Here is a 13662-nt window from a genome sequence, read left to right on the forward strand (position 1 = left end):
TGGCACGGCAGCCTTGGAGGAGAGTTTAACTTTTAACTTTGCCTTGAAACCCCCTGTAGAGATTACTAAATGGCTTGCATGCAAAAGTGAATCACCTTTTTAAAGCTTGTTCCTTGATCTATTTAAAGCTGCATTGTAATAATACTACTACTATAATAATAATAATGCATTAATAAGATTCATCTGCATTTAAAAACCTGTTGTAATGTATTGTTTTATGAATAGGTTGTCAATTTTCTTGCTAAACAAGGCCATTTGGAATGTGTCATTAAAGGGATAGTTCACCCCAAAATGAAAATTCGCTCATCATTTACTAACCCTGGGCCTGGGTAGCTGAGCGAGTATTGACGCTGACAATACTGATTCACGAGTTCAAATCCAGGGTGTGCAGAGTGACTCCAGGCATGTCTCCTAAGCAACCAAATTGGCCTGGTTGCTAGGGAAGTTAGAGTCACATGGGGTAACCTCCTTGTGGTCGCGACTCACGATAAGTGGTTCTCACTCTCAATGGGGCGCATGGTAAGTTGTGCGTGGATTGTGGCGAGTAGCATGAGCCTCCACATGCTGGGAGTCTCCGCGGTGTCATGCACAATGAGCCAAGTGATAAGATGCACGGAATGACGGTCTCAGAAGCTGAGGCAACTGAGACTTGTCCTCCGCCACCCGAATTGAGGTGAGTAACCGTGCCACCACGAGGACTTGGTGGGAATTGGGCATTTCAAATTGGGGAGAAAAGGGGAGAAAGCAATACTGACAGAAATAAAATAAAAATAATGTACTAACCCTCATGACATCCCAGATGTGTTTGACTTACTTTCTTCTGCAGAATACAAATAAAAATTTTTAGGAGAATATCTCTGTAATTCCAAACAATGCAAGTGAAAGTAGGCCAGAAATTTGAAACTCCAAAAATCACATAAAGTCAGCCGTTTTTGATGAGGAAATTGTTTTCTTTTTTTTTTATGAATTAAGGTAAGCTGATGTTGGTTTCAAAATCTTCTCTGAAGCTCCACAAAGGGCAAAAAGACACCATAAAAGCACAGTAATGGTGTGCCTGATCTCATGACAATTACATGACTGTGGTGACATTTTTGCAAAATTATAATTTTCTTCATTACACGTATTGTGGCATTTCGAGGTGAATTATCAATTGTGTGGCAATAAAAGAGTTATATTTACCCAAAATTGAAAATTCCCTCATTATGTACTCACCCTGATGATATCCCAGGTGTGTTTGACTCGTTCTTCAACAGGACACATATGAAGAATAATAGAATAATATCTCAGCTTTTTAGGTCCTTAAAATGCATGTGAATGGAGATTGATCTTTTGAATCTCAAATAATCTCCATGATTGACAGCATAAACGTCATCTGTACAACTCCAGCTGTTAAAGTAGCCTAAACCTATCCTTAAATTGAAGCGATATGATGATTTTGGTGCAAAAAAAATCAATATTTAAGAACTTTTAAACTATTAACAATCACTTCTGGTAAGATTCACGAGAGGGCTGAGATCACGTGGTCTCTCATGTGACGTATTCACGTTGCCATAATACAGATGTAATCTCATGTTGAGCGCACAAATGCACCATTGTGAGTAAAGAAACAGATAAACACACCAGCAACGGCGAGAGAGGAGTAGACTATTTTATTTATATAAATTCCGCACCAGCATTCCAATCTACAGCTTGATATAATCCTTCCACATGATCACGCAGCGTGTTTTCATCAGCTGAATGGGTGGCTAAACACTATTAAAGTGTGACGAGACTCGTGCAAGCCATTCATTCATCATGAGCCAGCAACGCTTCACATAAGTAAACGTGCCCGCTTTGCTGTGGTCAGACAGCCTACATTCTGTGTTTTATTTGTTTCTTTTTGTTTTCAGAACAATGCGTGTTGTAATAAGGAAAACACAATTTTTAATCCTTGAGATTTCCAACCCAGCATACAGGTACATCGTCCTTAAACCATGGTCACACTCAAAATTACATTAAACGATTAAAAGAGAAAACATAAACCCACATCGTGTGGTTCAAAAATCTATTCAGTTTATTCAAAATATTAATTTAACCTGGAAATAAGCCATCGGCACAGTCATTGACCAGGAAAATAAAAAATGGCACTCCATGTCAGAAAAGTAATTAGTTCGAATCTCCTGCCCGAACCCTTCAGTATTCATCTGTCAATGCTAGAGATTAATAGAGCATATATTGAACACTGATAAAGCATTTATTTACCTAATTTGGCATAACTCTTTCATTATGTTCTTTCCAAGTTTGGGATGCATTTTGAGAAATATTGTGTAAAGGAGTTCAAAGGGAAGGAGGAGGCGAGAACCGGCTTGGCAATATAAATAATATTTATAATGATAATCTTAAAAAGACAAAAAACACACATGACGGACATGTCCGTAAACTATCTCTCTCTCGTCGTACCACCATCTGCCATCAGCCTTTATCCCTCTCGGAGGCTTAATTAGCCTGTTAAGGGACAGGGTGTGTATAATCACAACCCGGCCCCGCCCTGCGCCCTGCCACATATAGAATCTGTGTTTTTAATGCGACTGAGATGAGTAATGGACACTTTTGCATAAATGTACGTCCTGTGTCTTCATAGGCTATTTGCACACATGTTTTGCTACTAGTATATTCCAACGAACTCATGAACCCAACTTTTTTCAAATGTTGTGTGATTTGTCTGAATGTGAATTAAAGTAATTTTTGTTGTAGAGCCTCTAGTGTTCATTTCACCAGGAAACTACCACAATACTTACAACAAGCCAAGTAAAAATAATTTAGCAAAAATGTAGGTATGGTAATGTGATTCTTTGATTCCATGTTTTTCAAGACTTTAAAAGCAATTCAATAGTTTTGTATTAGGACTTGAGTAACAAATTGTTATTCGCTTAAATCTTTCACATTAGCTCTCAATTCCAGTTAGCTCATGCAAAGTGACTGCACAAAAAGCATAATGCAAAAGGATTGAAGTCGACGACCCCATTGACCATTGGTGCTTTTATAGTACCATTTTGTCCTTTTTGGTGCTTGAAAGCCTTGAACATTCTTAACATTCTTGTCTTATTATGTTCCATGGATGGAACAAAAAAGTCATGCTGGTTGGGAATAAAATAAGGGCCAGTTTTGGGTGGTTATAGTTAATAGATTGGCATTTGAAAGGCTTGGACCTACAACCTGCTACATGACATCCAGCCATTAATTTCAACCCATAACGCAGTAGTATTATTAGCCAGAGTTATGTGCTCTTACACTGTGCTGCTTTTCTACTTACAGGCTACAGGGAGCAGGCTGCACCCCAGCAGCTCTGATTGCTGTGCTTGAAACTTAATCTTGAATGTGCACCTTTTTCCTGTGCTGTCTGGTCAACATAAATGGGAGTTTTGAGAAGGCCCCCAGGTAGCTTGGGAGATCCAGGCGTTGTTCACATATAGATTCTCAGTCCAACTCCTATTGTTCCTTCATATCAGGTGCTAAAATAAAAGGGACCTGACTGACAAGAGACAGAAAAAAGTATGTATATGGTCTGTGAATATCTCGATAATTGTACAAATGTGCAAACCGTCTATGTGCCGAACACATACCTTGCCTGTCAGGGAAAACCGATCTTGTTTAAACATGCTCTAATCTGTAGTATTAATGTGCATTAAATTGAGCAGTATACACTTAAGGATATATGAACTTCTTAAACTGGTGGACCGGGGCTAGTTTAATTTAAACTCGAGTGAATATTTTTCAGAGTAGGTTTATTTTTTAAAAGCCAATCACTGTATAGACACATACCGTAAACAACAAAAAGCTAATGAATAAGATGAATACAATTTGACCTTTTGTGACAAAATATACCTTATGGTTAAAATTTCATTTCATTGTATGGTTGACCCTTTCCTGAATGTATGCCAATATGGTGTTATTGTGTTCACTTGTTTACCTAAGAGCTATTACAAAATATGACAATATTTGAAGTTTAGTTTGCATGTTAGAATTCACAGGTTTGTCACAGAGGGTTTTGAACTAGAGTTGTGTCCCAAATGATGCACTATACACTATGAACTCAGCCATGTAGTGTATGAATTTTCAAAGTGTTTTTATCTTCCCGAATGGAACACTTCAAGTTTTTTGTACTTCACAGAAGCATTTGCCGATTAACAGCTGACGGAAGTGATGTTTCAAACACATGCTATGTGTTTGCTAGTTGCTATGTTCTCCATTATTTACAATTGTTTTGTCATATGAACAATGCAGCCAAGTATCTCCGCCCCTTCCACCATGGGTGGACTGGGAAGAGAAATCATCCCTGATTTGACATAAAAACAACCACAAAGTTTGGGGTTGTCGCTGTCCTTTTCTGCATATCGCAGTGCCGCTATTATTGTCGCTGTCCCTTTCTGCATATTGCAGCCGACTTTAGCTTATTGCAGTGCCATTCGGCATAACGCGGCAGCCCGTTTCTACTTATCGCTGCCCGTTCCTCACCGTTCAGCCCCGTTTCGCAGCCAGCCCACCAGGAAAAGTCCCAGTTCTCCCTGCCTTCCGCTACGTACGGCAAGCCGTGAACGCTGAGTGCATAAAGTGTCCAACATTCCACTCTCCGTTTGGATGGTTGAAGAATTGAATCATCTGGGTACTTATAGCATAGTTCTTTTTAGTGCATTTGCAGTGTTAACATACTACTCGCACTACTAACACATCAAAATGACTTAGAATAGTACAGCAGCATGCGGTTTGGGACACACCTTAGGTTTTTGAAACCAACATACAAAGCCACTGCTGTTGTAAACAAGCATTTGCATATAGTGACTCATTACCAAACCTACTCACTAAATTACTGGTCACTAAGATTTAACCTTTATGATAACTTCCCAGTGTGTAACTAGCCCCGGTCTCCACTATTTACATTTTTAAATAGTTGTATAGAACTTTCAGTTGTCCAATGAAAAGCAAAGCTTAATAATGCTGAATATTTTGCTTCCCACTGAGCACTGTATGAATTTATATTAAACTGAATATTTAGTGTATATGGTCATGGGCATTATCCACCTTATTTTTCAAAGAAACTAGGGCGCTGCCATTATCAACCTTGAATGTGGACCACTTCCGGTATCAGCCACTTCCAGCTATTTTAGTGATACAGAAATATTACATTATGCTGCTTTATATTACAAGCTGGCAATATATGTTATCATATTATTATCATTAATTTTAATTGTCATAAACTCATTGGTTTTAAACACATATAGTTTTACCATATATCGCATCTTGCCATCGTTTTATCACACTGTTGCACAGGCAGAATGAATGAGAGATCAGGCACTGATAGGACAGTCCTCCGTGCCTTCTGACATGCTTCCATAAACTTTACACAACCAGCAGAGAGAAGAAAGCTGCTGGGCAAATGCTGCTTTAACTTTCTTTGCACCAAAACTGCATCTTGTTTCATCTTGACAAATTAATAAACGTATTTTACTCTCCATTCTTGTCAGAGGGCATTCTCGTTGCAAAATAAGGTGGATAATGTCTATAGTATTTCTTTGTTGTGTGCTGTGTATAACTCAAATTAAGCCTTATAAACAGGAAGTGTGTATTTATCTGTTTGTTTTATAAAACTTAAGTTCACATGTTATCTCTACTAGTCTGAAATACACAGAGACCAACAGCTAAAAACAAAACCTTTTCTCTTCACTCAATAAATGAAGTCATTACGCTTAATTCATTGAATTTGAGAAAGTTTTTACAAGCAAGTTCATCTATTTCATTCAAATTAAAACAGTTTAATTGAACCAACATACTTTAGTTGGATTAGGTCAAATAAATGCAATAGAGTTGGTTTAACTCAACTTTATTAGATTCAACTAACTTATTTTTTTATGTTTGTCAAACTTATTAATTTACTAAGGTTTATTGAATTAGTTGTCATATTTTAGTCCAAATTAATCGTTAGTATATGATTCAAATAAGGCATCACTTGAAAGTGTAAGTCCATCCTCAACCAAAGCACAAGCACCAGTCTTCACCACAATGGTAACAGCCCAAACACCAGATAAACAAACACTACTTTTAAAAAATGATCAAACAGACCAGTAAACACTAATTATGTTCCTATCTTGCTAAAACATGCATTAAATAACATTTGTTCACACCATCCAGTCCCCTGAAAAGCATGCTGGGAAATGGAAATCTCCTAGCCAGTTTTATCAATGCTACAAAGAAATATTCATGTAGACCTTACTCAAATGGATTAAGTAAACTTTAATTGAATTCAGGACAAAATGTTCTAGAATTCTGTTGCTTTAGTTCATTTTAATTAAGTAAAGTGAACAACCTGCAAAAATCCTATTTTTGAGTGTTGTAATTATCAATTTTAAGTAAAACATACAAGTATTGGTGAATAATAGTGGGCCAGTTGCCATAGTGACCTCCCACTTTATTCAACTCATGTGAAGGGGATGAAATCAATTACAAACTGTAAAAGCCATAACAGTATAATTTACGAGTGAGTGACATTGAAGAATTTACCACCAATTGCTAATGGCGCCAGCAACTGATTAAGAAGAATATTTGGCGTTGCTGAGTGCACAATGTGTTTGTAAAAATCCAGTAAATTCTGAAGTGGCCCATTACCAAATATTAGATACTTTCATTCACAACACAACTATTCTGAGGAGTCTCAAATTTAGTTGAGTCTCTTTTTGGATATAAATAGATATTAGCTGGTCTCTGGTGTGAATGTATTTGAGGGTTTGTTGCAAATATGGATAGAACGTGAAAATGTTGTGTAGAGTTGGGTGTTGTTCTGTTTAATGCTGCCTTTTTTAAATGCAAACATTACTGTAGAATCCAGTGCTGTCCAGAAGCATTAATTTATTACAGCCAAACATAATGTTACTCAGCAGACTCACACAATGACTTTGTAAACTGTCACACCTCTGTAAATGTCAGAGGTATCATATCTAATAAATTATGCATCTAAAAGTGACAATGTGGTGATGTTTTTCCCCCCATCAAAACCAGAGATACACACACATTTTAAAATAGGCTTAACAAATCTGTGTGTATGACCACAACCAGTAGTAAAGTTTCACACTCAAAATGTAATAAAATCCTGTTAATGGGACATTTTCAATCATCCCCAGTGTGTACATTTTGTGATGTTAGAATACATTCTCTTATGCAAGTAAGCAATTTATTGAGGCATGACTTCAAAGCATTTACCCAGTTAACTGAAATTAAAATGATGTGGAGATGAGTTGAGACTTCCTCTCTTGGGGAAAGAGAAAGGCGTTTCACAACAAATCAAGTATGAGGCATGCTATCCCTTAGAATGAACAATCTGTAATCCTTTTGCATAATATTGGTTTTCAATAGTTTAATCTCAATTAAACATTGCAATTCATGTTAGGAATGATTGTGAGATAATGATTAGTGCAAATTGATTAGTCTATTTTACAAGCAAAATTATTACTTCATGATTTTAGAAAATTACATCTTAATATCTGTTTCCCAAATATCTACAACAAATGATGCCTTATAGAACATTTTCTCCCTCTTTAGAGTTTGTTTGGAGCTAGGTTATCTCAGAATCTGTTTTTAAAGCATATTTATTTGTCTCCTTTACAAGTAATGCATTGGATTCTATTATTTTAGGCCTTTGCTCTGCATTCCTCTAGTCTCGCTGTTTTTTCTGGAAACAATATAAAGTGATGTTGTGTGTATACCACACTCGTAGATAATGAACGTGTTTGAATGTATATGCCAAACAAACTGTACTGTGGCATGAAGACTTATGTGAAACTTGAGATGAGCTTCTACCCTGCTAAAAAAATCTAGCATTACTGGTCACCAGCTTAAGTTGTGTATTGTTTGCCGGTCCCCCAGCATGGCATGCTGGTGTGCTGGTGACTGTACAATGCTTTTTAATTAGCTATGCTGGTCCATCAGCAAGACCAGCATCAAACCAGCACTAAACACCATTAAACTAGCATGGGAATTGCATGCTGGTTAAGCTGGATGGGTGGGTTTTGGTGGTTTATGATGCCTTTTTTTTAGGGTATGACCTGGTAATTACAAGGGTATAATGCAATAAATGTGGTTTATGATGATATTTCTAGTGTTTCCATAATTCAGATTGCTTGAAACACATACAAAATTATGCTTTATTGAAAATGTAAAAATGCAGAAAGTTTGTTTTGAGGGTTAAAGCAGAGTTAAAGCCCTGGGCACCCCCGGGCAGTCAAGGGCCCCCTGGTAGTCAAGGGCCCCTGGGCACTGGCCCCATTGGCCCAATCGGTAATCCGTCCCTGAGGAGAAACAGCACCAAAGCAGAGTGTTTCTGTGGGTCAGAATGAGGGGGGGAAATGATCATGTTTTAGACACAAATGACTGTTTTTGGTGCACATTTTGTTTATAAGTGAACCTCAAGAAACATTAAAACAATAAAAAAAAGTCATTAGCCCTTTAAGGAACTGACGGTAGATGTTTTCTTTTTCGGAAACTATATAATGCAATAAATATTGGTTTAAATTGCATGCTCCCTATTGACTACAGCGGAATGTTTTGAAGAGAAGTTTTATGACCCCCTTTGTTTACTTGATGTCATAAAAACACAGAGCAGCTGGATGGAATTACACACTGCATTCCTCAGACGCCAACTGCCACCATAGATCCAAATCATGCCATCTCTATAATGTAATTGCTTTAATTTCAGGATCACACCATCATGAGATAAAATGTCAAATTAGATGTGGAAATAAAAACACAAATAATGATGACTGTGTCATTTTTGTTTGGCTTAGAATCAGTCCTTATGAGATATCTAAAGATGAATGTTCTGTCATCATTTACTCACACTCATGTTCTTTCAAACATGTATTACTTCTGTGGAACATAAAAGGAGATGCAAGGCTAAATGTTCCTCAGTTCATCAGAGTAAATAATGACAAACTTTTCATTTTTGTCCACATCATAGTTTTTTGAAAATGTACAAATGCAGAAAGTTTTTTGTGAGGGTTAAGTTTAGGGGGTAGGGTTAGGGGAAAAAATCTATAGTTTGTACATTAAAAAAAAATGAATTATGTCTATGGAGAGTCCTCATAAGGATAGCTCCACCAATGTGTGTGTGTGTGTGTGTGTGTGTGTGTGTGTGTGTGTGTGTGTGTGTGTGTGTGTGTGTGCGTGTGTGTGTGTGTGAGCGTGTATTTATCACTTTGTGGGGACCAAATGTCCACATAAGGATAGTAAAACCCGAAATGTTTGACCTTGTGGGGACATTTTGTCGGTCCCCATGAGGAAAACAGCTTATAAATCATCCTAAATTATGTTTTTTGAAAATGTAAAAATGCAGAAAGTTTTCTGTGAGGGTTAGGTTTAGGGATAGGGTTAGGTTTAGGGGATAGAATATAAAGTTTGTACAGTATAAAAACCATTATGTCTATGGAAAGTCCCCATAAAACATGGAAACACTACGTGTGTGTGTGTGTGTGTGTGTGTGTGTGTGTGTGTGTGTGTGTGTGTGTGTGTGTGTGTGTGTGTGTGTGTGTGTGTTCTTGTGGGCAGTTGTTTCACTGATTCTTGAACATGGCCTTTCTCTAAGCTCCCTGCTCCACATGCTAACAGTATTTCTGAGGCTTACTGTCAGTGGTGTGACTCATTCTAAGTATGACTAAATAAGGAAGTCCAGCTTATTCAAGGGAGGAAAATGAAAATAAAGCTACTTAAACTTCACAGTTTATGCTATCATATCAAAATAATTTTATTTGCACACCTTCAGCACTACAAAGTATCTATATCCAATCAGATCAGGATGATGGATGCCAAAAAAAATATGCCAAAATAAATAACACCACATAGGCTTGCTGGAATATATTACTGTTTGGGATATGTTTCTACATTTTTTGAATTATGGAGCTCATAAGTAACGCATACTTATTTTAAGAGGAAATTAAAAAATAATATGCATCGTTTTGACTGGGCTGTAGACTGCTCCAGTGCATTGAACAAGAGTGCCACTAGGGGGCAACTGTTCACTTTGAGAGAACTTGGCTTTCAATCATATGGAATAAATTCCAGTTAACTAATTCAGACCAAGGGCTTAGCCACGAAATTTCGTTTGGGTGAGCCTCAACAGAAATAGATGGGACAAATTTTCACCCAAATGTTTTTAAATGTTTCCTTAACAACAGAGAAACAGCACATTCAAACAGTTCTTTCACACATATAGAAATCAGAATTTATGATTTTTTTTACCATTTTATAAATATATATTTGAAGTCAAAGAGTCATCCCAAATATTCTGGGTGGGCCTGGGTCTAATTTGGGTGTGCCATTGGCTACGCCACTGATTCAGACAACCTTTGAACTCTTTGACTAGCATGCTTTCTTATTTGTGCTTACCTCTATTGTTCACTTCCATGCTGGCAATATTTACATACATTTTAGCCAGGAAGGATAAAGAAATGGAAAACACTGAATATGACAATATCAGACTTAATTTAAGCCTCCTCTCACCCTCTGTATGCATACAAGCCTTTCTTTCCCAAATTGTTTTATGATACCTGTACATTCTTATGTGGAAAATGTCTATGGAGCCAAATTTATGCCAAAACTAACATATAAATAGGACGTTTTTCAAAAAAGCACAATCCACTTAGCATAGAAAAACTAGACTCTCAAACAAATGGCCTTTTTATAATTATTATAAAGAGATTTGCAAATACAAAGGGAAATTTAAGAGAAAATGAATGCTAGTTGTCATGTTCTACTGGCTTAACAAACAAATGCGCTGTTTTATAAATATATGTGTGTGTGTGTGTGTGTGTGTGTGTGTGTGTGTGTGTGTGTGTGTGTGTGTGTGTGTGTGTGTGTGTGTGTTTATATAAACTTCTATCATATTTCACAAATAAATACATTCTCTTTTAGAAATTCTACTGTATTATTGAATAAATACAAAGTCGAATGTGAACAAATCCATTCCATTTGTGCGTCACCTGACTTTTGGCACAATTTTCCCAACCACTGTCTTGATTCTCTCACAAATCCATCAATACAGATTTTCTTATTAATAGGTTGTGCAATGTCCTCTTTCAAAACAGTAGATGGCGCAGTGCTGCCACATAGGCTGTCTATATTTCTTCACTGAGTTGTGTCGTTATTATTACAATGTTATGTGGGGAAAACGACATCCCCTTTCTAGTTATATTAGATATGTCCTGAATTACGATCTGATCTGGTGAAAGCTAGACATATTCTAGTAATATTAAGATAAAAACAACATAATTATGTTGTAAACATATAATTCATTGTAATTGTAACTAGATGATTTTCATGTAACAATTAATTAACGCTTATTAATGTGCTTTTTCACTTATGTCCATGGAACACGCAGTGGCGGAGCCAGGAATTTTTCATAGGGGTGGCCGGGCAGGGGCCAGCATTTACTCTGGGGTGGCACAAAAAACATAATTTTGCAAACAAACATGGCACTCATCCAACCTTAAAATAATTATTAAAGTATTGTAGGTGCCCAAAATCACAATGATGTATAATGTACAATAGCTAGCCTACAATGACATTTTTATTAAAGTTCACCAAATAACTGTGTGTCATAATTTTACTCACCCTCAAGTTATTTAATCAAATAAAACTTAGGAAATTCACTTTGAAAACAGAATACATATTTCCCAATGCTGAAAAAAAAAAAAAAACAGTTTAAACAGGACCAGAAAATCATGTTCAAGATCACTTTATTTATTTATTTTTTAATATTGTGCAAAAGTTTGTGTATTTCAGTAATTCAAATTAAAAAGTGAAACTAATATATTTAGTATATATAACTATACACATATGCATGATTATACTTTTCAGAGGGCCGACATTTCTGTATTTAAAATCCTTTTTTTTTTTTATTGATTTCATGTAATATTATTCTAATTTTCTGATATTTTGAATTTGGGGTTTTCATAAGCTGTAAGCCATAATCATCAAAATTATAATTTTTGCACGATATTCTAATTTTTCGAGTTTCACCTGTATAATCAAGGTATGTGTGATAGGTACTGTAGTTTACCTGGAGGTCCTATTGGGTCAGCGTGGTTACTGGTAGTTGGCTCCTCTTCATTCTCAAAGTTTGTCTCCTGAACTGTCTGAGAAAGTGCTAGAATACAAAAATCAGTCTCAGTTGGTTTTCATACACTTTAAACAGTTTTATATATTATTGATTTCTATATCACTTGTTGTATTCAAACATATATACCAGTAGAGTACTCAAGTGTGTGAGTGGAGGTATACCTGACATTTCTCTTGGGCTTGTGCTCTCTGGAGATTCTTCTCCCTCACTCTCTGGGTCAGTCTGTTCTTTCTCTCTTTCATCCTGCCTATTATTCTCCTGTGTCTTAGAGTCATTTGGCTGCTTCTTGCTACTCTTCCTGAAGAAGGATGCTATATCTGGTGCCTTTCTTTTAATTTTCCACACATTTCACTGACTGTCTGACATAAATACACCTAAGCAAAACATTTCAACATTAACATCATGTTTGAAAAAAACAAACAAAAATGGAGGACTATTATTGAACAAAGATTAAATGTTTTTGTTATACTGTATATAAAATCGACCTAAAACCTAGGCTAGTAATTATATTGGAATGTTGAATCACATTAAATGTCTCATGATAAAAACATAACTTAATAAATGTCCTTATATATTCAGAGATAACATGGAAATAGTTCTGAGCATCCAAGTCAAGTCAGCTAATATAAAGTCAACTGCTTCCTAACTGTTCACTTTGATACAACTTCACTGACACAAAGAGTTGAAAGGAACTAAAATAATAATTTATCTGATATTAATAACTCACCTGAATAGATGTGTTTGTGTGCTCAAACACGAGTTGATCCAGGCACCAAAACGAAGCTGCACCCCTCTTCACAGTCGAATGTTGGAAACGTGCGCTACGGAAACTCTCGCGATAGCACATTTGCCTCGCGATAGTTTAATGATTAAACGTTTTTTTTTTTTTTTTTAATTTAATGATTAAACTGTCGCGATAGTTTCGCAGTCTGAACGTAATAGTTTAGCCATGATCGATCGAGGTCCTTTTGATCAATTTCTACAAAATTATAATTATTATTTATAATAGATCGTAATTACGATCGGGGTGGCCAGTGGGGTGGCCGCGATTATTTCCATGGTGGCCGTGGCCACCCCTGGCCACCCCCTAGCTCCACCCCTGGGAACACTTGCTGCTCATTGTGGAATAACTGCAAATAAAGTCAACCTACAGGAATAGAGTTTGTAGTCATCATAGCATAGTTAAATTAAGTGATCTATTTACGCTTCTATTACTAACCATTGCCTTAAACCATAAAGCAATTTTAAAAGTATCGTTAATTTATTAATCTTTTAATAATTTATGGATCATTTAAAGATCATCTTACATTGTACATCATTTTACAATATACAGAGCTTAGACCTGAAACCAGAAGATCAATGAATGAACAAAATGTCTCTGTATTGCAATGCTGAAATTGCTTTCAGTTTGCTTAAGAGTCAAGTTTTCCTTTGTGAAGTGGATTGTGTTTGTTTGCAAAATGTTCTATTTGTTTGTTAAGTTTTGGCACAAATGTAGCTCCATAAATGTCTCTTGAAGTAAT

The 13662-nt window shown here is 36.3% G+C and overlaps 1 protein-coding gene and 1 long non-coding RNA gene across 2 annotated transcripts in view; one reads left to right on the top strand and one right to left on the bottom strand.

Annotated features, from left to right (window-relative positions):
• The window catches only part of LOC127623943 (protein stum homolog), a 28980-nt gene extending 25651 nt beyond the window's left edge, over positions 1–3329 (top strand). The window contains exon 4 of the mRNA XM_052098519.1: positions 3295–3329. Coding sequence (XP_051954479.1) covers positions 3295–3329 — 35 coding nt within the window. The remainder of the gene's footprint in view (positions 1–3294) is intronic.
• Positions 3330–7826: 4497 nt separating this feature from the next.
• LOC127623553 (uncharacterized) lies at positions 7827–12943 on the bottom strand. The gene is made up of 4 exons (XR_007968075.1): positions 12867–12943; positions 12301–12513; positions 12080–12166; positions 7827–8347 (listed from the first exon to the last, which is right to left on the bottom strand). It is a non-coding gene; the product is annotated as an uncharacterized LOC127623553 (long non-coding RNA).
• Positions 12944–13662: the final 719 nt, after the last annotated feature.

The sequence above is a fragment of the Xyrauchen texanus genome, chromosome 30 (genome assembly GCF_025860055.1).
Source record: "Xyrauchen texanus isolate HMW12.3.18 chromosome 30, RBS_HiC_50CHRs, whole genome shotgun sequence".
In the NCBI taxonomy this organism is placed as follows: domain Eukaryota; kingdom Metazoa; phylum Chordata; class Actinopteri; order Cypriniformes; family Catostomidae; genus Xyrauchen; species Xyrauchen texanus.